This window comes from Brachyhypopomus gauderio, chromosome 11 (assembly GCF_052324685.1).
Source record: "Brachyhypopomus gauderio isolate BG-103 chromosome 11, BGAUD_0.2, whole genome shotgun sequence".
NCBI lineage: Eukaryota > Metazoa > Chordata > Actinopteri > Gymnotiformes > Hypopomidae > Brachyhypopomus > Brachyhypopomus gauderio.
In genome coordinates, this window is record NC_135221.1 from 8,522,781 (window position 1) to 8,550,753 (window position 27,973).

General features: G+C 38.4%; 1 protein-coding gene across 4 annotated transcripts in view; it reads right to left on the reverse strand.

The window, feature by feature from the left end:
* pcdh11 (protocadherin 11) overlaps positions 1-27,973 on the reverse strand; it is a 192,590-nt gene that overhangs the window by 142,199 nt on the left and 22,418 nt on the right. Inside the window, exon 4 of one of the 4 annotated variants that reach the window (XM_077021714.1) lies at positions 21,222-22,838. The exons of the other annotated variants lie outside the window; for them this stretch is intronic. Within the exon in view, the coding sequence (XP_076877829.1) occupies positions 22,755-22,838 (84 nt within the window). The 3' untranslated portion in view covers positions 21,222-22,754. Of the gene's footprint in view, positions 1-21,221; positions 22,839-27,973 lie in introns of those variants that run through there. 4 annotated transcript variants of the gene reach the window in all.

The following is a 27,973-nucleotide window of genomic DNA, read 5'->3' on the forward strand; positions in this document are numbered from 1 at the left end:
TTATCAGATTCCAAAATGTGTGGGCTGCTCCACAGCATCTATTTACAGTCTAGGTAGATGTCAACTGGCAACTGTCTCAGGAAGCACCTATCATTATGATACCATGTCTCAGGGTTGGCATTTCAGCCTCTTTGATACTCCTACTAACTTCACAGGACTCAAAAGATTTTTTTTACTGAATAAATGTGTCTATAAGGTTTGTGTTACATCACTAATGATGTTTGTAGAATAATAAAAAAAAACTTTAAAAATTGGCATACAAAAGTGAACAAAAGAATGAATATATGACTGAATAGAAGATAAAAGACTGAATAGATAATCATATTTTCATTTACCATAAACAAAATATCCTATAAAGGTAGCAAATACTGCAGTAGCTCAATAGGCTTGAGTACATGGTGATATTCCCCCTGCTTGCTCAGATAAACCATAGGAGGTGGTACCAAAAATCTGTTGGAAAATCACTTAGTCAACAAGAAAAGATCCCAGTTGGCAAGTGGAGTGAAAGCTGTAAAGACGCACTTGTCTTCAGCACAGCTTGAGCTGTAGCCAGCCATTTTAACTGGCGCCATCCGTCTCTCCTTCAGGTAATGCAATTAGCTGCCGCTAATATCTCGAGATGCTCTTCAAACTGCAAATGTACTTTGCTAACCAGCAAATCATAATAACCAGTGACAGCACTCTGAAGAAAAAAAAAAAACCTTCACTTTTAAAAGCTGGTCGTTTGATTGCTCCAGTTGATTGGGCTTGCAAAAATGCTACATTCCACAAACAATACAAAGGCATCAAGAGAAGACAGCAAACGTTACTAGGCAACCACCACGATGCATGACCATATAGTGAAAATATGACTAGCAGTAACTAGCTAAAAACATTCTAAAAAAGAAAACACATTTTTCAAGGTATGCAGAAAGCAAAGGTGATTGATTAACACATGACTGGTTGATTGATTGATCGATTGCTTGGTCTCTTAACTGATTGATCTTTTAAAAACTCCTGTGTCTCAATAGAAGACTCAGTTACGTTTTACCCTTTTATTGTTCATTAACAACAGACAGTGAGCACAAAATTACAAAAAAATACAGAAGTTTATCTACAAGACACAGTAAGGCAAGTGTTGGGGTGGATCAGATCACACCTCAGCACTCTGAATTGCTGGCAATAAATGAGAGACCCTTAGGCCAGCAACAGGGTCCAAAGCGTGCATATAATATGATCAGGGAGCAAACACAAAGCAGTAATTAAATATGATTATATAATAGAACCACATTACAAATGTGCAAGCTGGGGTCACTGCACACTTAATTTTGTGAAACATAGTGTCGGAGTTAACTAAATGGACTGGTTTGAAAATTTTGCTGTTCGAAAGTAAGCACCAGATAGCTCAAAGGCAAATTATTAAGACTCTTAAGTGATTAACATAGAATTGAAGTAGTACGTGCTGACAGTAGATATCTTTACATTTATAAAGAGCCAGTCAGGAGAATTCTATGAAGATATATATAAAAAAATTAATTACAGTAAAACACTAAACTAATTTAAGATGACTTCACAATGCCATTTTGATACTGAGCAATTCATTAAAGCCCAGGAGACCAAATCTTTTTTTTTCTGTTCCACAAATTAAGGTTGGTATGAGAACATTGCTCTAATGGGAAATCCTGAACCTCTTCCTCTGATTCCCTGGCTGCATGACTCAGAATGATGGCATTGCCTCAGGAACCTCAGCACATTTTCAAAACTGCATATCAACCCATGCTCACAGAAACAATGTTTAATCTTGGGTTAAATCTTTTTTTCCTTGAAGGATTAACTGCAATATCAAAGAACAGAATGCAAAAGCTCTAAACAAGAGGATAGGAGAGACAGATAACAATTGTGAACTCAGCTAGAAGGAAGAATCAGTTTCGTTGTTCTGTCCCCCCCTAGGCTGGTTCAGGATAAGTCATGTAAAGGATTACTCTTGTCACATAATGCTCATTTTTCCTCCAACAAGAGAGTATGCCTGTTTAAACAGTGCTGATAAATTAGATATTCACAGATACACAGAAATCTGAGACAAACAAATTCACCATCCCTCCCTTCATCCTCCAATCTTATACGTAATATCATATAAACAATATGTGCATTATTTGTGTCAATATTGTTCTGTTACAGCCTTGGGTTGTCATAGATGGTCTACATGTCTTTCTCTGTGTTACAGTAGGCCGAATGGAAGTGAGAGTTGGTTTGTGCTCCAATTGCCTTCCTTCATTTGAACAGCAATAATTATTTCGTATTTCACTTTTTTTTTGTATTTTGTGCTGCACTGGTTGAATACTGCAACTTTGTTCTACCAAAGTACAGGAATCTGTGGCTTGGAAATCAACAGCTAAATTATCGTTCATCAATATAGAAGTCAAAAGATCATTCACAATCCATATAAATTAACTGTCCACATAAGTGAGTGTACAGTACAGGACCTTATTTTGTGATTGAGCACAAAACTTTATTTGTTAAAGTGCTTGCTGCACATTGATTTTAGAAATCATAATCTCAGTACACATATACTGTACCACCGACAGAAATCACATAATCTAATCTAAAACTTGTGTTTCCACCATAAACGTTCTAGTTTAGTAACTGCCTAGCCCTTACTGGTCTACTGCTACAGGATGCTAAAGCACAATGAGTAGTAATGTACCTCACACACAGTGCTAATGCCAACTAAATGATGTACAGAGAGAGAATAGATGAGTGGGAGTAGCTTTGAACAGAGGGTGAGTGTTATTATAGCACCTCTAATCTCTTCTGTGACATTGTTTCTAAGAAACCATTGATGAAATTAAGCCCCTTGCAATTTTTTTGAGTGTTACTGTCTATGCAATGTTGCCTGTCTAAATAAACCAGCATTGGCACTTTTCAAGAGTGAGAATGTGCCTGCAAGCTATCTTTGTAATACATGGGAAACAATGGCTTGAGGTTTTCTTTTTCAACCATTTACAAACATACTTTAGCTGTGTTTGTGTCATGCATTTCCTTGTCAAAACACTGACCTTGGAATAGGGTCTTGACATATACAGTAATTAGCTTGTTAAATTCTATCAGTGTGAACAATTCTTTGCAAAGTTGTAGTGCTAGTTCAGTGGAACTATAAACAGAACAACAAAGTGTTAGGGTCGAGGGCATATTTCTGTTTATCCTCCTCCGAGAATAAGACTACAACAAAAGTTAATGTGACTATTGCTAAAATTTACACAGTGTTTGGAAGAAAAACATGGAGACATACATTTCAAAGCCTTTCATATAGTATTTCTGCTACAATTAAACACAAGAGGATAGTTTTGGATGAAAGCAGTAAGTGCTTAGGCAGTATGCATTTATCTTCATTAAGCTCTGGACAACGCATTGATGCAGTTATGTACTGTTTGTTTGTTTTCTGTATCATTGGAGCACAGTGGGGACAGGTTTTTATAGTTTTAATGTATTGCAGTACACAGAGGCTATTAATACTTCAAATTTACAAGTCTCAGGTTGATTTCAGGATGTACAGTTTAAATTCTATAAACCTAAATATGTTTCTATGCTCTGTTAAACATGGGAATTATTGAATAAACAAACAAACAAACATGAAACTAACTGAACCTTTTCCTTTCTATACCAATGATAAATAATTATTAATGCGTTTTTGGGAGTGTCCCCCCCCCACCCGGCTGCTCCTTCCCTCTGTGTCTGAATCATGCTTGGTCACGTGGCGTTGTTGTAGCTCTCCTAGCCTCAAGCCTCATGTTTAAAGCACAAGATGAAGAATAATTCCCAAAGTGCAAAATCAAATAAGATAAGAAGCAGGATTCCTTCCATTGCAGGAAACATGCATTTTGGTTTGCTCTGCCTTGTGTGTCCACTCTTTATAGTTAAGAAGTCAAGGACAACTGTTTTTGAGTCCCCAAATTGCTGAAAATATGTAAATGAGCTCAATCATGCTAAATACTGACTGATTTTGTTAGTGGCAGAGTTGTATTTGGTGATGGGTGTTTATCACAACAGTACTACAGTGCTTAGATCATATGCTGCCTTACTTGTTCTCCAAGATTCCTATTGCTGTCAAGTAAGTAAAACTCAAGGTATCTGCATTAACATTTCACTTGACCACATGACAAAACCAGGTGTAAACACACCCAAGACGCTTTGCAATGGGATCACTTATACTATATTTGGAGGTAATCAGAGATGGTCTACATTTAATACAAGTATAAACAGAATACATATTCTGTATCCACATACAATTACACAATACAAATATGAAATGCGTCTGCTGGCTGACTGCAGAAATTACATCTCCCAAACAAAGCCACAATCTGCACTGAAGCTGACACTTCTTAGCCTGTTGTGGATGGTCTCAGCCTATATTTGACAGTATAGTGTAGTGCAGCCTGTTACTAAGCAAGACTTTGATAATGACATAATACATGTAATAAAGTCATAAAAGAGAGCAAATATCTTTACCCTGGAGAGCCTGATCATGGGGAATGCATTGCTGTTAACACACTTGTGACAATAGCTCTTTAGGGAAAACTTTAGAGGGGTAGAGTATGCCTGCAGTAGTGTATATATATATATATATATATATATATATATATATATATATATTCATGTTTTGTATGATTATATTGAAAAGTATGATTAACCAATTATGCCAAAGATGATCATATGTAGGTTGTTGTTAGTGAAACAGAGACAGCTGTGTAGGAGGCTTAAAACTGGGTGAGGAACAGCCAACCTCTACAACAAAGGTGAGGTTGTGCAAGACTCATGTCACAGGTTATACACTATGGCAAGACTGAACACAGCAACGAGACACTAGGAAATTATACTACATCAGCAAGGTCTCTCTGTAAAGATTTCAAAGTAGACAGGGGTTTCAGGATGTGTTTGTACAAGCTCTTTTGAAGAAGCACAATCATACGCGCAATGTATCTCTCTAATTGTTGTTATGGTGACCGGTGTGGGTCTCAAGGTTTCTTCCTCATGCTCTTAGGGAGTTTTTTTTCCTTTCCACTGTCACCCTTGGCTTGCTCACTGGGGGCTTGGACTCGGACTTGTAAAGCTATGACAACATCTGTTGTAAAAAGCACTATATAAATACATGTTGACTGATTGATTGTATGTTGAGGACTGTAGATGCAGTGGTCAGCCAGGGAAACTCATCATGTTTACTTCCCTTCAAAATCAGATGTCCAGCTCAGCTCAGAAGTGGTAGAAACCAATGGGAACAGGTACACCCATCTACTGATCAGAGAAGTCTGGCCAGAAGTTGTCTTCATGGAAGAAAGCCATACCTTTGATGTGGAAACAAGGCCAAACAACTCAACTATGAATTGAAACATAGGAACTGGGGTGCATAAAAATTGCAGCAGGTGCTATGCAGTGAGGAGTAAAAAATTGAAATATTTGCCTATAACAGAATACAGCTTGTCAAAGGCTATAAAGTGCTAGAATAATGTGTGTCTACAGACACTACAGTGAAGGATGTTGGACGTTCAACAGTGAAGCATAGTGTGGGGCTGCATTTCAACAAATGGAATTGGGGCTTTGGTGAGGATAAATAATGACCTCAATGCAGAGAAATACAGGCAGATTCACAGGGCGGATCATGGATGTGTGTCTAGTAGACAACAACTCTAAACAGGACAAGAACTCTAAACCTACCTAATGCCATGTCATTTAAAACTATCTCCAGCAAAAAAGGAGACCAAGGAGTCATAGAATTTATTATTTGGCCCCACAGAGCCCTGATCTCAACATCATGGATTCTACCTGGGATAAGGAGCAAGCCTACATACACAGAAGCTGTGTTGTTAGATCTCAAAGTTGTTTGGAACACCCTGACTACTGAGTTCCTTCAAAAACGGTGTGTAAGTGTACATAGAAGCATTGTTTTGGCAAAGGGTGGTCAGATTGATTGATTTAATCTAGATTTCTTTTGTTCATTCACTTCGCATTTTGCTAAACGACAAGATGAAATTATTAACATTTCTATTTTTATGAGAATTCTTACTTTGCAGCATTTTTTCCGCACCTGACTGTATTTTTGTATATTGATTCAACTCAATGCACGGGATTTGGCTTAATGTAAAAATCTAATATGTGAAGTTTTTACCTCACATTAACAGGCTTGTGTCTGAAGCAGACACTGACAGTTAAGAGGTATCCTACATGTGCATTATGTAGTCGATAGGAAAAATTCTATACGCTTATTACTTGTTACATTGTGGAATTTCTTTCTTTCTTCTTTCTCGTTTTTTTGACTGAAAGGTATTAAACTGTTTTCCATATTAAATATATTGAACTGGTGCTGCAACAGTGTAGGACTTTTAAGCTACAATTCAATACAGATCTGTGAATTAAAATCTGTTATATTCTTAAATACTGAAGAAGAACTTTTTACCCTTCCTTTATCCATTCTTAACACTATTTAAATGCCTTCTTTCTCTTAGTCTATAGTTTACAAGTTAGAACCATAAGGTTCGTATACATACCAAGGCTGTTCTATTTTCTATGCTTTAATTAACTTTTTCATCCTTCCATTATTGCATACGTACTGCAATTATAGTTTTTTTCATTTTCAAGACAGAGCCATCAAACCTAATATTAGATTAGACTATTGACGAAAAAGACCATACCTGCACATTAAAATGTACTTATGTACATTATGTACTAACATTCAGTGTAAGAGCACTGGTTACTACACAGTGAGTTTTCAATCTATAACCTCCAAATATTACAGGGTATTGATGGTATATGATATATTGATCAGGGATGTTTGTAGACTACCTGTTTTATTGGGGCACACACAGGATTAGGGGAGGACAGCTCACTCCTGTAGTTTTCCAGTCAGTCATTGGAGCAGAATGGCCCCTCCCCCCTACTCTCTTCCTCCTTCCTCTTCTCTCTGTTTTACCTTCTGTCTCTTAATGCTTCTACCTTTTCTACACCTTCTATCACTTTTCCTCTTCTCTTTTTCAGTTCATTTTCTGAGTGCTCTCTCACTTCTGTCCATTCTTAATAAAAGTGCATGTGAATTATGTGATATTGTTTCTGTAATATTTCATACAAGGTTTGAAAAGGTTTGGCCACTCAAGTGTTTGGAAAGATTCTGAATCGTAGAAAATGAGTTCATGCAGTGCTAATGTTTGTGGCATGTACTTCTGCTCAATAATCAAGGTTAAACATATTGCATTAAGGGTTGCATATTGACTTTTTACACCCATGATTATAGTGGGGCATAGAAGCATTTTATTGGGGCACGAGCCCAATTATATTGATGTCCCTGATATTGACTGATGTTACTCAAACTGATTTCCCAGCTTCCATTCTTGCACTCTGTAGTGAAGGTAGAGGACGACACCCATGTCCTCTTCACGTTCCATTATTCCATGCTTTCTCATTTCATCATTCCATGAATTTTGAAGACGCAACCAATTACTGGAGAAAACTGTAGATAACATTTAGAGAACAGCAATATATCTAACAATGTTTTCCTCTTTCTCTGTAAATTTCTCTGTGCACTGTAAATTTTACTATGTCTTGCATTATCGGCATTACAATAATTAAATCTGGTAAAATCAAACAACAACAAAAAAACTAAAGTGTACACCATAGTAAATGTATGACGATAGTGATTTAATTGTTTAGCCAGATAACACCCATGTTCTCAGTTTCCATGACTTTGTAATGGGTTTTGGGAGCTCAACTTGATGGCTTTTTGCAGGTCAAGTTTTATCACAAACTTTTCATTCTAGGTTACAAATTATGTAGTATCCAACCATAGTGTTGATACACTATGCAGATTGGAAAGACCTTATGTGACAATAAAAATATTGAAATTGCCCAAAACCTGCCCCTAAGATACGACATCAAAATGGTACAATTTTTCATGGGTATCTTTCTGAAACTGAAATAAAACATATTTCCTGCCGTAATGAAAAGTTGCGGTTCCTGAGAGATTTATGGAGTGCATGAAGTCTTCTAAGGCCCCACTGAAGGACAAGCAGAGACCAAGATGGAAAACTACTTTACACTCGCTTTGGCCTCTAGGGGTGGTCATGATCTCATGTTATCCATGTTTCCCTCAAGCATAAAAGCATTCTGAGCTTTGCCAGGGAGATCCAGACACCAAAAGAAAAAGAAAAGAAAAAAAACTTCTTTGACTTGTTCATTTAATTATTTATTGCAGAGATGAGTAGGTGAAGAGAATGTTATTGCCCGAGAAGAACTTTCAAAATAGGTTGCATCTGGCTGCCTTGAGTTTTTCTCATAATGATGATTTTGTGAGGACTCAAAAACTTTAGTTTTCCTTGTTTAAGTTTATCATTACATCAGGACGGCTAAGGCATGAAGAATGAGCACATAGGTCAAACAACAGGACAATGTCCTGTGCTGTTAGCATTGAAACAATAGTGCTAGTAGTTGCAAAACCGAAGGATATTGTGCTATAATCATCAGTTAGGTTGTACTATTCCACCCTGAAAATTGGCTAGTGTAGACAGAACACTTAGACATTACAAAATCCCAACTTTCATACACAGAATAGGCAGTGGGATCAGAGGAATTGAAAGTGAACTCAGAGTAGGCACCGATAGATATCTCATTACAGTCCAACTAGCTACTCAGCTAGGGTGGTTCAAGACATTGCAAAAATTGTATTATTTTTCATCTGCGGCCATCATTCTAATTACTGTGCATGCTACTTTTAGCACTGCTTTCATAAATTAGTACATGTCCTTAATGAGTTAGTAAGTAGAATGCTAACATTTTGTATTTCTTTTTAAAGAAACAAAACATCTCTGTTGAGCAGTATCAAGCTGTCAGAAATGAATAGCCCACCAACCAAAAAAACGTGTTCCACCATGAACGTCAGTTCATTGTCTTGTAGCCCCAGTGTGTTCTGCCATTCTCTGTTTGCATTGTGATGGGAACCACAAAAGACTCTCTGATGAGTTCAGTCTGTAGTCAATGTGTGTAGGAGGTCAAGTAAATGTGGCATGTGTCTGTGTGACCTTAATCACTTTCAGGTTAGCTCAGCCCCGGTTTCACTTGTGGGCCTTATTTCAGGTCACTGCCTCAAAGTCGAAGGAGGGCACAGTCATTATCTCTGGCAGGAGAACCCAATCATCCACACAATGAAATGAGCTTTGGTCTCACAATGCGCTCGAGTGTTGCTTGTCTCCTCAGGCTGAACACATGTGCTCGTCCTGCTCCTGTATGCACTAATCTATGGAGTGAATAAACTGGAAGAAATGTGGCATCTCTAGCTAGCAACCTTCTTGGCACAATATGTAATAAATCACTATCAAAAACATGATCAGTCAGGCAAGCTAATACCATCAAAAACGCTTAGAAAATAAGCTTTAATTATTCAAGGGATAATCCTGTTTTATGGTGCGTGATAATCAATTGAACTGAAAAAATGTTTTTGAATTTAGTGTAACTATTCATTATTGTAGGAATGTATTTCAGGTTCTTTTGACTACATATTCCAATTATAAATAAACACAAAGCCTCAAAGATTATCTGTTGATGGCATTCTCAGGTTTTATTTCTATTCTGTTCAGGTGCTTAAGTGCAAACAATTAAATAAGCTATGCTCGCCATTTGTGAACACTTACAATATACATCTGATTGCCCCTTAGAGTCCTGATTTGGAATTAGAAGGCTCTAAATCAAGTTAGACAAAGCCGACAATTTTCCAGTTCTTTGGTCCATCATTTGTAATTAGTGTAGATTGGCTATAAACTCATTAATCAGAACAAGTTCACTAAAAAGGGCTTGAATTAAGCCGTGTCTCACTGAATATGTCTGTATCCGACTGAGCTTAAGCTATTATTATTATTATTATTATTATTATTAATAGTAGTAGTAGTAGTAGTTAGCAGCCAGCTTCTTGCCATCTACCTTTGTCTACATTTCTATGCCTATGTCCTAGCAATGAAAAATACACACTGAAGTTATGCACACAGAAAACTAGATAGCATCTTAGTCACACACCAAATTATGTGTGACTGGCAAAGTGATTATCACCTCCATTAAAACCTGAAGTCAATACATATCACATATCACAGATGTTATCATGAACATCTAAGCAAAGCAGGCAACCAATACCATTAGTAGCTCTGACTGCTTCAAAAATGTCATGCCAATCTATGAGACCAGTCTGAATCATGCATGTACTTATCAAGATATCACTGGCTTAGTGTGTTAATCACTCATTACCTTAAATGCCTTTTAACTAAGAACTGTTTTACAGCATTCAAAGAAGCATTGAATGGGTTCATTGGAATACTTGTTTGGCTGTACAGACACAGAAGAAGAAATAGAAGAAATATATTAATGAAAATATCTGAGAATGGCATCTGTTCACTGAAACATGCCATAACCGCCAGCCATGACAGCCAAAGCTCTGTGCAGACAGAGCACCAAGAAACCAAAGCCCATCTAAACCTCTTAAAAGCATGGCAATAAAAACAGAAAGCATTCTTAAAGATATAAAATGAATGCAACACCAGAAATAGAAAGAAACATAACCTATTTTATGGCTTTACATGATATCAAACACAGCAGTGGATGAAACCCCTTGTTCAAGCATCTCCTATTGCTGTTTATGCACTGTGTTAAAGTTTCAAAGTGTAATCCAATCTGTCCTCTTTAAATATCTGACAAACATTGAACACTTTTTCATGGTGTATGACATGTATGTGTGTCTCAAATGGCTTCTTTTGACATGCCTTGGGTTTGTGATGAATCATTATTCATTTGTTAGCTTTACAGTATGTCTCCAGGAATAAATAATCACGAGTTTAAGCGAGAGTAGCTACTTTTAACTCATTTAAAAGTTTTGTTATTTGTTTTATTAGTATTGAGTAATACAGTAAAACAGATACATAATTTTGGCTGGCATTAATGAACAGTAACAAAACAAATAAAATAGACATAAACAACATAAGTCCAAGGTACAATTTTATGAGTTAAAAGTATTTAAATGTCATAATACACCCCCGGATCCCTCCATTCAGGCATGTGTTGATGTCGTCTGTGTCTATATTGTACTTCCGTGGGTGTGGTTGTCTGTGTATGTGTTCACCTGTCTCATTAGTCTAATGTGTTACATGCGGTGCTTGTTACGTGTTAGGTGTTACGTGTCTTCTCCTGTACTTGTCTTTGTGAGTCCTTTATGTGTACGCCTGAGTGTTACGTGTACTTTGCTAAGCGCTACAAGCGCCTACGACAGTCTTCCTTATTAAACGTGTCTATGTTGGCTGCAACTTGTCTTTGCGCCCTGCCTTCCTTGCATCGTTACATAAAATTACTATTACCCAGTAACATCTGTAATTAAATATAAGACTTTATAAGTAGAGGGTATTTAAATATAGTACATTATTCAGTATTATATGAAATGTATTGTATAGCCTTATGAGTAAATAAAATTGGACATAGTATTATTTAAATTTGGGGTGGTGGTGTAGGTGACAGTCTGTATGTCTACATATTCTTTAGTTCATCTGTTTGTTTTAGCTGTGAGAATATTCCAGTAACAGTCCCGGACAATAATAGGACAACATATGGTGTCCATGATAGTTTATGTTTCTTTCTGTGCTACTAGTGTTTCTGTGCAGGCAATCAGCGCAGATGTCATCCACGTTTGCAAGCCTGGTACCAGTGACTCACTGGGCTCCTTTTGCCTCTCTCTGCAGGCCTCTCTGGTTGGCAGCAGTGCAGCTGCCATACCATGCTGGTGAACAATAGGAGAGTGTGTTCTCCATCGTGCTGCAGTAGAAGTTAACTATTAGCAGCACAGAATGTGGAGGAGTGTCTTTAAGAAGACAACTCTTTGTTATGCTTCTTTGATCAGGTGTGAGGTGTTGATACTGCCTCCCATGGTGCAGACCCCGAATAACTTTCTGTGCTTTATAGATCTTCTCCAGCCAAAAGCAGGGAGGAATGTTAAGTTATCCTTGTCTTCCTAGAGTCAACAATGACTTTCTTGAGGTTTGTGATGCTGAGGTTCAGGTTCTTCTCTTGGCACCACTTAGCCAGGCACTTTATCTCCTTTGTGTCAGCTGCCTCTGTTGTTTTTTTGTTATAAGCCTGACAATGGTGGTGTCATCTACAAATTTGACTATGTTGTTTGAGGGATAGATAAAGTGCTGTCATGTGTAGCTAAGGAGTAGATAAGAATGCTGAAAATGCAACTTTGAGCAAGTCTAGTATTCAGGCAGAGAGCTGCGTCCCAATTGTGACATTCTGGGATCTGTTAGTAAGAAAGTGCAGAGTGAGGTTCCTTGGTCGAAATTGCTTAGTAATTTGTGATGGACTATGACGATAAGGGTAAAACTGAAATACATTAACAAAATCTTCACATATGTATGTACATCCACAACTCTAGGTGTGTCACAGCTGCAATGAGATATAGTGCAATGAGAGACGGCATCCTCTACAGACCAATTGGACCAGTACACAGACTTGTTGAGAATGGTAGCTTTAACGTGTGGTCATATGATCAAAGGATAAAGGATAGAGAGGTAAGGCATTAAACAACAGCTTTCAAAATGCTTACTATGCAAGAGGAAGGCATTCAAATGCACACAGGAAAGCTGTAACAGGAAAGGTCTCTGGGCTTGACAATCTGTACAACAGCACGACTCCTTCTGCTACTCACGGTTGCATTAATCTCATGTTTGCCTCTCTAGCAACTAAGTACCTCAAATTAAGTCTAATATAATGAACATATAAGAGAAGTGAAACTGACCTGCCATAATTTCTCACCAAAAAAACGGTACAATAATAACTGCATTTATTATACTGTCTTAGTTAACCCAAATTGGTTTTATTCAGTAAGTGTACAGTGAGTCCCCGGTCTGGTTAACGACGGACCGGAGTTACGACCGACTTTTTTTTTATTTTGTGCGGTGTGCGGAGGAGCAGTGGTGGAGGAGTTGTAGAGTGTTGTGGAGTGTTGTAGAGTGTTGTAGAGAGTTGTGTACAATAAGCTAAGGCAGCGCAGCCTCCACCCATCTCGGCAACGTGATCACTCTTTCTTACACTGTATGCACGCACGAGAACATTGTTAGTTTTTTTTCTGTAGGCTACTGTATTTACGATCAAAGTGTATATAAGCTTTACGACTGACTTTTCAGTCTCTAACCCCGTCGTTAAGCGGGGACTCACTGTATTTACATGTGTAAACAGAATGTTACACAAAACAACCACTTTTTGTCATCTCAATCTAAATATAATTTCAGCCAAATAAGGAAAATTTGGAAAAGATTATTAAAATAAAAAATTATGCATCTATAAAGAAGACTACAAAATGACTTTGTAATGTTGGGTAGTTCATTGTTTAAGGAAAGAGTATTTATATATATATATATCCTGACAAATATAAAAAAACACTATCCAGCAGTGCTTGGACGCCCATATAAACCCCCAAAAATGTTTTGTATATGAGTGCGGTGTACAGTATATGTGTCTATGATAACTTGTGAGGTTGATAGAAGAGCTAGGGTTTGTTCCTAAACCTCTCTCAGTCTGCAAAAAAACCATCTGTCAGCATGATAACAACATCAAGCACCGAGACTGACAGATAAAAACTGTAAAACTAACAGCTTATTCAGAACAGAGTCCATTATGAACATGACTGGTGATGGGTGGGATCACTTGGACTTGGAATAGAAGTGTTGAATATTTTCTTCAAAGGACCATTTCGTTGAAGAAATCAGCATGTGAGAAATACCTTTAAACCTCCTTTAGTTATTTGGATTGAAGACAACTGATAGATAGGCTACCTACAAATAATCTCAATCTAAAGGTATGATCTTGAAATATCTTAAAATATCTTCCATATCTTTACTTAATATCTTTACTCAATATCTTTACATAAATGTTAGCTCACTTTTTTACATTGACTATGACAGTGGTTCCCAAACTTTTTCTGCCGTGCCCCCCTTTAGTAGATGAGAATATTTTTGCGCCCCCCCCCCCCCCCCCCCCTTGACTAGGGATGTGTTGAAAACTTACAAAAACAATAGGTTCACAACTTTGGTCAAACATGAAAAAAATAAACTGCAAGAAACCTTTTAAATTGTTCAAGAATTCTAAATATAATTTAAAATAAATAAGGAGATGAAATAAGAGAAACAGCAATACATATGCACATGGACGTAATTTTGATTTCAAAAGTGGGGGGACATAGATTCGTCGCTATTTAAATATTTGGTTTTAACTGTAAAAACTGGGGGGGACCAAAGCCGGCTTTTGAAAAAGTGGGGGGGACATGTCCCCCCCGTCCCCCCCCCCCCAAAATTACGTCCGTGCATATGCAGCTAGTTTGCAAGCGCAGACATCACGCAGAGCACAAAGCATGTAACGGCCAGAAATATGTGTACTGTCTCTTTAAGGGAGCGAGTTGAGCGCGCGTATGGAATATTGTTGTTTTATTTAGCTTTCTGCCGTAGACCGAGTCAGACCACTGCTCTTTATTTTATTTCTGTAAGTAATGCATTAAATGAGCTTTGGACAACTCACCAGTTCATGTATGAACAGTGAAGTATTGCTGGGCGAGGCTAGGGTATTTTTAGTGGTGCTAGAGCACCACCGTGAAGTTGCTCAGCAACCCCTGGCTCAACACATTTTTTAAATATTATATTATGCAAAAAACTTGCTCTGCACCTGCGCAATACTTTGGTATTGTGCCTCTGTGAGCACTGGGGGCTGAGCACCCCTAAAGACCAGATCCTAAAATCGCCCCTGGCTGGAGCCCAGGTTTATTTTGGTAAACCAGCAAATAAACGGACTAAGTGGAATACCACCAGCGCGAGTATTAAGGTTGAACTAACACCAAAAAGCAAGCAATACAAGCATAGAATTAGACTGAATAGATCTGTTTTTATGGATCGGTCACATTGTCCCCGATACCCGATCTAGAATTTTTTCAGATATTAATATCGGAATCGGTGCATCCCTAATATTGACACATGTGCACGTTTTACTTTCAAGCTCCGCGCCCCCCCTGCAATGTGTGTGTGTGTGTGTGTGTGTGTGTGTGCTCTATCTTCCTGTATGTGTCATGATTATTTTCACTATTATATATGGCCTGCTGATTGCATAACAGGTAGACATCAATCACTTACATTACCTTGTTTTGCTGCTCTACACTTTAATTAGTCAACGCATTGGGCTAATTAGGCAAAAATACCTTTGTAGCAAACATCCACTCTGTAAATGATGAAATTGCTGAAGCCAGGTTAGAAAACAAGTGTTAAAGAGCTGGAGGATTAGGGGTATGATGTTACATATACAGTATTCTGAATGGACAACAAAACACGTTGGCCCAGAAAAAGCATAGAACATCCTATTGCATTTGTAGGCACTGCTAAGATATTAAACCTAGTTCTCATTTGAAAAGCAGCCCAGACTGGACTTGGCTTATGCTGTAAATGCTTCAGCTATGCCATGTAGACTGAGAAGCTGGAGGACCTACAGCAGCTCAGAGCAGACTGCTTGTCCATCACATGACTGGGATATTGTTGTGAACAGAATTCTAAAGCTTGTCCTAATTGTATTTCTCTAAGGACATCTTCTCCATGTCAACTGTACAGTGTCCACTAACATGTATCAGCAGGCAAGCAGAGCAGAGCATGTCTGAGGCTCACTGATTAGTTCCCTGTCCTGTTAATTTTAGCTGGGTTTGGAACAGGACTAATCAGGAATTAAGAGTCTGCATTCACTCTAAACCGCTTTCTTTATGCATTCGCAGGGGGATATGTTCAGGATGGGAAAAAGGCAATTGTCTGGTGCCTCCGATTATCCCCGGGAAAGCCTATAATCTGGCTGAAAGTACTTAAGGAGTCAAGCAGCAAAATAAACAACACTGATTATCATCCACTGTTCTATTTTCCCTTCCCCCACTGGATAAATGAGAAAACTGGTGGCCCCACCCCCCTCAGCACCCCTCCCCCATTACCATCTGCTTCAGCAAATGTTAAGGCAGGATAAATACCCTTGAGTCCTCTGTCCATACAAGATTTCCAGCTATTCTAAGACAGGGCCTATTGTCTCTCAATGTTTTGCAAACGTAAATCAAGAATGCTCTGTTGGATTACCTGGATTACACTGGCCAAAGATAAATTTCCAACTTCATCTCTAAGTCTGTCACAGCCTGTGTTCATCCATGCCTGTGATCAGCATTTAACCCATCCTGCTTTGTAAATATTGTTGAACACCCAGTTGGCAGTGGCTACCTGGCACTCAATGGCACTACGACTTGGGACTGAACCAGAGAGTGAACAACTGAAGTCATGAAGTAAAGACAAAGCAGCCACTTTTGGGGGAAACTAGGGTTATGAGTAAAGACTAAAATATGTTATTTATTCCCGAGAGCATCATAGGAATAAGACAGGAAAAGGAAGCAAATTTCCCTCATTATAAAAAAAATAATGAAATGGGTAACAGCAGTTGATCTGGGTCAGGTATGGTTATGTGCTGTATTGATATAACAGACTGGCATGACCTGAAACCTGCACTTTGCTACATAGTGGTTGATTCCATGCCAGAAATGCAATGGACCTGAAGACCAGAAGTTATCCCATAAGGGAGCTAACCTGACAGGATGAAAACAAGCTCTCTGAATTGAATTTTGATCCCTTATTTTAGTAAAAGATGAGTGTAAAATCCTAATCTCTCTTAATTATATCTGTCTGTCATCCTTAAGAGCCATTTTTTCTGCAAACAGAAAACAACCTAATAATTCCCCATCTACATGAGAGGCAATCATGTTTAAAGAAATTCTCTGATGTACAACACCTACAAGGTTTTTATATCTTTATGTTATTATACTCTTCATTAAATGTGGTCTAATAACCAGTAAGTCAAACCATTGTATATCAACTGACATATCTCTACAGAACCATTGATTTATATTCTCCATTGATATCATTTATCTTACATCTAACTAACTGTATAGAAATCTGTGTAGCCCCAAAATAGTTGTCACTGTGTGGCCTAAATTAGTATTTATATTACTGCATGTTTCAGCCAGTTGGCATAATTTTAACCAGATAGAATCATTTCTACTGTCACTCAGTCTTTGAAAATCCATTCACTGGCTCCAGAACTGATTTGATTGTTGCACAAATGAAGAAACACTGCAGCAGAGAAAGGATGATTGAATTATTCAGTTTGGCAGAAATTTGGCAGCAGTAGTACGCAGAATTGCCTTGAGTGCGAGAAACAGGGAGTGAGCATCTTACCACTTCCTGCACCGCTGCACACAACATGCATAAGTAGCAGTGCTCCGACCAACAGCAAGTGCTTTGAGGCTAAGACACATTATTCTCAGTCTGCAATAAGAGCTCTGCTAATCCCCCAACACAGAGATCATTTATAACAATGAATGACTTTACTATCTGCAAATCCCTGGCCCTGTTCCATCTGTTTGTGTGATGTAACACACAAAGGGCAGAGGATATGATCGATAGGAATTATAAATACAATCTCAAGACATATGTTTTTTTGCACTTTCACAGCAATCAGATAGCAGCTGGTTCATCTGAAGATACATTTTGTCATTCTAAAGTCCAACCAATTGATTAATTCATGAATTCTCAGAATATAAAGCAGTATCCTCCTAAGTCAACAGTACCTTTTCGACAAAAACTTCTCTGACAGCTTCGAGTGAATTTGAGGTCATTAATGCAGTTCTGGCTAAGATTTCCCTTCATTTAAAGTGACCATGTTTCATAAACATTTCCCATATATTTTTTTCTTTTTTTCAGATGACTGAGCAAGTCTTCTTTACAGTAAAAGAAAAATACATTGTAGAATAGAAATGTGACTTTTACTTAGGCATGTACATTATTTCCTTGGATATGTCCTGTTTATGCACAGATATAGAATAGGATTACAAAGTTTTCTTTGGGTGGCGGGCAATTGACTTCTACTGCAAAACATTAAACATTAACAAGTGCAAACGAGGTACACTATATTGCAAAAATAATTTGCTCACTGATCCAAATGATCTGAATCAGGTGTTCCAATCACTTCCATGGCCACAGATGTATAAAATTAAGCAGCCAGGCTTGCAGACTGTTTTTACAAACATTTGGGAAAGAATGGATTGCTCTCAGGAGCTCAGTGAATTCCATCGTGGAACTGTGATAAGATGCCACCTGTGCAACAAATCCAGTCGTGAAATTTCCTCGATCCTAAATATTCCACAGTCAACTGTCAGCTGTAGTATAAGAAAATGGACATGTTTGGGAATGACAGCAACTCAGCCACCAAGTGGTAGGCCACATAAACTGACAGAGTGGGGTCAGCAGATGCTGAAGTGCACAGTGCGAAGACGTGACCAACTTTCTGCAGAGTCAATTACTACAGACATCCAAACTTCATGTGGCCTTCAGATTAGCTCAAGAATAGTGCGCAGAGAACTTCATGGAATGGGTTTCCATGGTCAAGCAGCTGCATCCAAGCCATACATCAAGTGCAAAGTGTGGGATGCAGTGGTGTAAAGCACGCCGCCACTGGACTCTAGAGCAGTGGAAGTGCGTTCTCTGGAGTGACGAATCCCACTTCTCCATCTGACAATTTGAGGCTGGGTTTGGTGGTTGCCAGGAGAACGGTACTGGTCTGACTGTATTGTGCCAAGTGTAAAGTTTGGTGAAGGGGTGATTATGGTGTGGAGTTGTTTTTCAGGAGCTGGGCTTGGCCCCTTAGTTCCAGTGGAAGGAACTCTGAATGCTTCAGCATACCAAGACATTTTTGACAATTCCATGCTCCCAACTTTGGTGGAACAGCTTGGAGCTGTTCCTCTTCGAACATGACTGTGCACCAGTGCACAAAGCATGGTCCATAAAGACATGGATGGCAGAGTCTGGTGTGGATGAACTTGACTGGCCTGCACAGAGTCCAGACCTCAACCCAATAGAACACCTTTGGGATGAATTAGAGCAGAGACTAAGAGCCAGGCCTTCTCATCCAACATCATTATGTGACCTCAAAAATGCACTTCTGGAAGAATGTTCAAAAATCCCCATAAACACACTCCTAAACCTTGTGGACAGCTTCCCAGATGAGTTGAAGCTGTTCTAGCTGCAAAGGGTGAAATAACGTTATATAGAACCCTATGCGTTAGGAATGGGATGTCACTTAAGCTCATATGTGAGTCAAGAAAGGTGAGTGAATACTTTTGGCAATATAGTGTATTTAAAGGTATTTCAAGGCTGCAGTGTGACGAAGATGACATTCCTTAAACCACATCTTATTTGAATCATCATAAACTTCATTAATCAGTCTGCATTTGCTGATTATGAGTAAATGCACCAGGATTTAGTACAGCATATGAAGATGAAAATATATACATGAACCTCATAAATTAGGAATCAAATGTTAGAAATCAAATATGTTGCATGTATTGCATACCCATTGACATGAGCAAAAAATATTTAATAATTTCATGTCATCACCTACAGGAGATGAAATGATGATCCCATCAAAATACCCAGGAAAAACATAAAAGAATAGCTTAAACTAAGTCCAATTATAGTACTAGAAATGTCATCTGCAATGGCGACTGTTATAATTCACAAAAGTGCAGATAGTCACGCATTGTTTTTTAGCATTATGAGAGAGAATTCCAAGTTTACGTTAAGCTATTAATAGCAGGCTGACATTTGCATACCCCCATGCATAAAGATGAGCATACTATGAACATAATATGGTGCACATAACGCCGACATGTGCACCACTTGCCTAATCACCAAGGACACATGTGCCTCAAGGGAAATGATTAGCTCTCCAGCCTTGCATTATAAAATAACTTTGATAAGCAATTAAAGTGTTTCTCATTGTCTTCACCAAAGAACTCTGTGAAATAGCTGCTTTGAAACTACTTACATTTTGCATGGGACAATTTAGTTGTTCTAATGGGTCCTGATAAATACATACCACTTGGAGTGAAGGTGTTAATATATTTGACTATGATGTCCCCTTCAAGCCACAGCAATGAAGGTGTTGCAACAACTGAGATGGACAATACCATAGGTACACAGTAATAGAGCAGTAGTAGAGATATGGTATGCAGTTGATAGAATATACTGTACAATAAAATATATTGTACAGTATATACTGATAATCGCAAGTACTATAAACTATATAGTACTATAAAGAACTAACCAATATAATTTGTTAGAATCATGCATGTTACAGCATGTATTATTTGCAGTAATGAGTATAAATGCATATATTTACATTCTATAAGCAAGATACTCTTAATAACACAGAAATGTGAGTCGCTGGTCAAAACAGCAAAACAACAAAACAACAAAAAAGCACTCAAAAAGCATAAAATACACTAAATGTTCCTGACCTTGAACCACTAGTTTGCTAAATTTGCTAAATTACCTAGACAATGGTTACTGAAAACTGCTGATCTACAACAATTACTATTTTCTATAGGGACATGAGGTCCTGTTGTCTGTAGTAATACATTTACAGACCAAAGCTAGATAAACTTCAAATTCTTACAGCTAAACTCAAGATGGCTTGAGTGGATGAAGTTCAAATAATGGTTATGTATTGTATGTTCATGAAATTAGTTCAGTACTCATTCATATTGGCTGTCTATTGCATACACTATCATACAATATCTGTCACTTCTGCGAGAGAACCATTCCACCTGTGAATGGATGTACCAATGCCACAAGCATACAAACCAATACGCAAACGTGCAGATGCTGACTCCTACCTGAGGCCCAGCATCCACATTGGAGGGACTGCTCAGCCTAGAAATAGAACTATAAATATGGACTTCTAATTGTTGGGCACTGGGTACCCTTTTGAGTCTTGGTCATCCCAAGGTTTGTTCCTAATTCCTGCCCAGGCAGTTTTTCCTTGCCACTGTTGCCCCTGGCTTGCTCATTAGGGAATTGTGCATTTGTAAAGCTGCTTTGTGACAACACATATTGTAAAGAGTACTAATAAAATTGACTTGACTTGACTTCCATGAGTTCACATCCTTAAGCTAAACCTGCAATCATTTTCTATATCATTTAGGATTGGTTTAAAAATTAAGTGATGCAATTTGACTTAAGTATTACATGGTATTGGTATGAAAAGCGTAAAGACAAAGGACTCATGGAAGTTTGCAATACAATGCAAAAGACTTTAATAAAGTTCAGAAGCTCAAACATACAATAACAAAACATCATATACAGGTCACACATTGGCAAATAAGAATACAAAGGAAGTTGAAGGTGCATATTGGACTTCACATATGACATAAGTGACGCTGTTCATCTCCTCCACACAAATAATACCCTTTTTATTTGAAAAACTGGGTAAATCTATCTGTTACACAGTGCTACAGTTATATGTATGAGGCATAGTGTGTCCCCTACACCCATCTTCTACCAATACCAAAGCAGTCCACTGGCCCCAGGAAATGTTTTACTACTGATTAAATGGGGCTAACCACTGAATCAATTCATTTCTATACTATTAAAAAGTTTTATTAATCTATAACATATGAAACTTGAGTATGACAAAGAATTTCTAACAAAGGCTCACAGATAGTCAAGCTTAACGTGATTCTGCTGCCACCAGTAGTTTATTGCTTTTATGTAAAGCCTGAATACTCCACTTATTCTTGAATTTCACATACAATGTTTTTTTTTCCTTTTGATTCTTGATGTGGAATAAATACCATGTCAGTTTCAGAATCTGCCCACACACAGGTACCTAAAGCCTATAAAGTCTTTATATGAACTGTCTGAAGTTTACAATATGGAACCAAATAAATACAACTCACAAGTTATACTGACTTGGGTTTCAAAAGCTTACTATGACAGACAACATATAAAGGTCAGACCATGTTCCTTGCTATAGTCATATAAAAAGCGCTTTCGATTTTTTTTATTAGGAACCTTGTGTTGTGTTTTCTGTGACTGACTTAGCTCAAAGCATCAAAGTTTTATTTATTTATTTGCTTTGGGTTTTTTGTACTCCTCCAACTTTCAAATGACACACTGAGGCAATCAGTGACATAGCTACAGAACACTGATGTGATACAGTGAAACCTCATGCACTGAACTATTTACGTACTTTGGGACAGTGTCATTAAGCAAGAACACAGGCAATCATTGAGCGAACGTACAGTGTGGCATTGCCAAAACAGTCGAAAAGACCACAGGGAACGTGGTCTTCATCTTCAGACATGATTGATCAGTTACTCCATTAATCAAGTTCCAGGATGGCAAAAGTCAACATTGTGACAGGGGCAAAGAAAAACAGCTTACAGGCATGTTAAGGTTTAGCTGAACATTTGTCTAATTCAAAAAATAAAAAAACAAACATGTAAATAAGTAGACACCCAGACAAAAGGACTGTGCTGAATATACCTAAACATTGATATAAACATCCTGTACATAATTGTTCACTGTGTTTCATATGCAATTTGGGTGAGCAAGAGGAGGGAAACTTGACAGTTGTGCCTTTTAAGGGGACACCAAGTGATGGAGTGAACAAAACATCTCAAATCTCCTACAATATCACTAGTTATGATAGGCTTCAAGAAAGAAAGAAATGTGTCACTTCGGTTAAGATAGTCTGGCGGTCCTCTCTAGGTCAAATTTGTGGCAGTGGAACCTGTACAGTATGCGTTTTGTCCCACTCTTCAGTCAGTGCCTTCCTCTCCCTCCCTCTCTCTCTTAAGGATATGGCAGCTAGAGATTGATTTTTATCCTGTGGGAGCGAGCTGTACCTGTGCCACAGAGTGTGCCATAGAGTGGTGGTTTCAGTGCCGTCTCCTGTAATATAGAGAGACAGACAGATATAGGGAGAATTGTAGTTACAATGTCATTTGGGTAGCTAAGCTGCAGCATGTACTCTGTAAGACGATATGGCAGCATATGAAAATCTCTCTCTCGACCTATACATTCCCATGCATACATAAAGAGAGAGAAAGCATTCTTCAAGATACAGGGTATCGAGACGATTTTATTTGTCTTTTTTTTTTTGTTCAAATTTACCTTGAAGAATACTGCATGGTGTTATCAGCTGTTCAGTGTGACTAATCAGTGCATGCATGTATATTGAGTTACTCCAATCAATTGCTTTTACATCCACCACACTACTGAATCACTCATTTTATGTTGACTCTGGGAAGCCCATAAGCTATAGTTGAATAGTTGTATGTATTTGTGCGGTGTGTGTGTATGTGTACGCGTGTATACACACACACACATATACACACACACTCACACCCTCCCACAGGATAGATACTAAATGTTGCATACTCACATGACAGCTAGTTGTTAATGAGGTTTTTAGCACAGCACAGAATACGGCTATAGTTTTTGTGCTTTACTGTAGGGACATAACACTGGTTCGTTCATTTATGTTTGACCATGCTATGATAAAATAACAGCCAATGCACAAAGGCAGTTTGGTTTTCCTCTGGCCCAGTTTATGGATTGAACTTTTTAAATTGCAATTCAAAATTGACACATATTGTGGTTAAAGGGCATCGTGTTTTTCCACTGCCTATGTCAAACAAATCAAACCATGCCCCAAAGCAAAATCTCCTTAATGGAGAAAAGGTGCAGTTTTGTATTAAACCTTGGTTTACTGGGAGAACAAGGCATAGTGCACTCATGAGGTCTCACTCGCTCCACAAAATATGTTGAAACTTTTCTACATGCAGTCCCCCCCCAACCCGGCAGTAGCTGGCTGAGCTGCACAGGTCCCCCCTCTACCGAAAGCAGAGCTGCCTTGCACTGCTTCACCCATATAATACACTGCTTTCAAATACAGCCCACACGATTGGCGGTGTTTGAGCTGTGTCTTGCACATTTCCCTCAGAAAGACAAGGTTTCGTATGACACAGTCGGCACATCATGCTTCTGGAACTTTAATAGACCCTGGCATGTGAATGCAATAAAAAGTGAGTCCCAAAGAGATAGAATTTGTGAGACTAGGAGAAAAGGATTGCTACTACTGTGCTGCCAGCCACAGTCATTGTGTAAGAGAAGGCGTAGTGAAATTTAGACAGTAACACATCACAAATGTGCACGAGTGGGTGCTTGACTGACACCACACTGGTAAGCCCCTCAAAGTGTAGACCAACTTAATCAGTTCCACTATTCAACACAAGAAAGTACTGCTTTGACAGAGCACAAACTTGAGATGACCAGTTGAAGCACACAACCTGCCACACAGTCCTGTCCAAATAAAAAAGACAAGCCCAAAAGTATTCAGCTTCTTAGTCTCATTAGTGAAAATCCTGAGGCCTGCACGAGTGACAAAAGGATTTCTGCTCTACGAGCCAGAAAGGTGTAGGCAGTGCTAGACTGTGAGTGCAACCCAGAGAAAAGGATTTCATGCAATCTGAGTGGGCACTGGTGTGGGCACAGACACCAGAGATTTACCTCACCTTCCCTTGGTCTCAAACGCGTCCTCTAGCTCTGTGTCATGTGGACTGAATAGAAATCATAACTGTGAGACTTTGCCACAAGAGCCAGTCTCCTGCTGCCCAAATACCTGCCCAGACATCAGTAAGGGAATGCCAGCAATGTTCACTTGTAGTTCAGCCAGATAAGCCAGTAGCATGGTAACTATGTTCTGGATTCTTACAGGGTCAGTGCTTTTATGGGAAAGTCAGAAGAAGTGAAACAGACCTCTTCCGAGATCAGAGATGCCAGATAATCCAAATAAACACATCTCTGGTATTGCACAGTGGTGATGAATACAGCTAAAATATTTGACAGTATATATTGCTATAATGTTTTATTTTAGAATTCCACGGATTCATGAATCGTTACCTAAAATAAATAGAAACGATGCTTTCATCTCATTGGCTGATTGATCTTCCCAGCTGCCCATAATATTTCATAATAAAGTTGTAGGCTAGAAGGTAGGTAGTCAATCCAATAGTATTGTTTTCACGTGATATCCAAGGTATAAAAATAGATAGCATGGGTTTTTAAACAGTAGTCATCCAGATAGGACCATGAAAAAATCCATTACAATTCTTCCCTGTCAACTTAGTCCTCTTAACAGTTCAGCTTCCATTTTGCTCTGTGGGTCAAGATTTTTAGATTCGTTTTAGCATGTTAGCGTCCTTACCTATGGTCAATTTTACCCTACATTCTCTCGTTTTATTTATTTATTTATTCTTTTTAAAAGTGTCAATGGTGTTTTCAATGTGAAGCACCCAGGAGTGCCTGTGATTTCAAATCCTACTATAAATTTACATCATTTGTCATATGTTCTTATCCAGAGTCATTTATACATATTTATCAGTAGAAGAGTATGTGTGCTCCCTGTAAATCAGACCCATGACCTTGGAGGTGTTAACACCATGCTCTATCTGCCATGCCAGAAAGATACTGAAAATATCAAAATCTCTCAAAACTCAAGCGCTGAAATACAGTGCAATAATGAGGATGGACAAAGCCGTTATCCATTAGGTCCGCTTAACACCTTCACTGAAAACGTCCAGAATGTTAATATTCCCAAGGCTGGTTAAGAAAGTGAAACAAAGATAATCATATTTACTGAGGGACAGGAAGACATAAAACGATATTATATATAAAAAGGCTATCTTTAAAAACAACACAGCATGACTTCCACACAAGGTATTAATGACCTGACAGCAGAGGCAGTCGTCCAATCACAGGGTGTTCTACAAGTCTTTGGTTTTAGACTCAACTGTAAATACAGCATGTGTTATAATGAGATAACTGAATTTAGTAAAATAATAGGAATATCAGCAGTACGTTGCTTACACATTTATCCTATATAGGACAAAAACTAAATTGTTAAGAGAAAAATTATGAAGGACAGTTGATGCATTAACATTTTTTGATTTACTTAAGAGTCAGCTCTGTTGTCATCCTTATCAAGGATGTTTTGTCAAGGACTTGTTTTGCAAATTTGGATTAAACTTTCACAGTACAAAATGTACATGCCTTAATGTAAAGGGCAACATGGTGGCTTGGTTAGCACGTTTGCCTCTCAGCACTAGGGTCTTGTGTGCAAGACCCTATCTAAGTGCAGTTTCAATGTTCTCCCTGTGTCTGCGTGGGTTTCCTCCAGGGTCTCCGGTTTCCTCCCACAGTCCAAAAACATGGAGGTTAGGTAAATTGGCAGTCTCTGACAAATTCTCCCTGAGTGTGTGACTGTGTGTCTCTTCATGTTCAATAAAAACAGGTGTTTGTGCATGAATGTGTGTGTGTGTGTGTGTGTGTGTGTGTGTGTGTGTGTGTGTGTGTGTGTGTGTGTGTGTGTCTGTGTGCAGTGGTGGATGGTGCTCTGTCACTAGGATCTGTCCTCTCTCCCCTTCCTGCATCTGATTCAGTCCCCCAGGGGGCTGTGGATTCTGGTAGAGAGTACGCTGTGTGCAATTGGCTGCTGCTTCTTGCCGGTGTGTGATTGGTCGTGTAAGACTTTGTACCTGTGTTAAAAGTTGTAAAGTGACCTTGGGTATCTCGAAAAGTGCTACATAATTTGAACATTCATTCATTCATGTTAAGAATTTCTATACATTATGCAGTTGAAAACATGACAGAAGCAGTATTTTACTTATACCATTCTCTTAGGGAAGTCCATGTACACATTAAACAGAATAACTTGCTTGTACTTGGTACTGGCCAGTATTATGCACACATGCATGAGTCTATGTGTGCCCATGCATGGGAGAGTGTGTGCGTGTTTCAGTACCTTTCCCATTTATTCCAAGTGGAATGTGGATGTCTGTGTTTCTGATACTACTAACAAGATGATCATTGCCAGCACCTAAATCTTATGCTTTACCAGAAATGTATGAGCCATACAGAAGACCTTATGAATTTGACAGAACAGAGATTGATCTATTTACTTAAACCTTGAAAAGAACATACTGAAGAAGCTAGAAGCATAGACTGTGTAGAGCGAGCCACTCCCATTCATGATAAATGTGGAGAAAAATCCACAAGATATCAATCATTTGAAATTAAAAAGAGAACATCATTAAAAATCAAGGCACAGCTTCAAAACCGTAGACAAACTTAAATGATTAAAAGTGGGATGACTGGAGACAGAAGGACATAATTTCTCATATTTTATCATGTTTTTTTAAATGACTGTAACAAGAAGCTTGACGCAAAAGTAAATGCCCAAGGCAGCGTGCCCCAAAATCTGTGAGCGATATCAATGATAGATTTGAACGTAAAGAATTGAATTCTCTAACAGAACATAAAAAGTCACAAAAGATTCCTAAGGCAAATAAACTCCTAAAAGATGTCAAATACCTCAAATCAACTCACCTCCTGGCCTGAATATATATATTCAAAAATATGTATCAAAAAGACCATACCGACTGTATAGAAGTGTATATCCAAAGCTTTTCTGTGAAGAGTCAAGTACATTGCTCATCCACTACCAAACCATCAACCCCATTACATTCTGGAACGACTTATAAACTCCTTAGCTAAAATATAGGATGAGCAGAAAATAAAGGAGATACAATGTGTTGGTGTGAGGAATAGAATAGGATAGAAGCTTAATAGAATGCATTCCAACGAATTCATACAATTTTACAGAATTATGAGGCACATGGTTCCATAGGTATGTTGCCTCTGAAGTATTTTGACAAATAACTCTCTCTAGGTGCCCTGTTGAATACCCAGTGGATATTGATCTGAAAGTGTTTCATGTAAAAAACAAAAACTGATGACCTGATATTCTCACTTATATCTCACTTTTACACTCACTGGCCACTTTATTAGGTACAACTTGCTAGTACCTGGTTGGACCCCCTTTTGCCATCCGAACTGCCTTAATTCTCCGTGGCACAGATTCTACAAGGTACTGGAAACATTCCTCAGAGAGACTGGTCCATATTGACATGATAGCATCATGCAGTTGCTGCAGATTTTTTGGCTGCATATCCATAATGCGAATC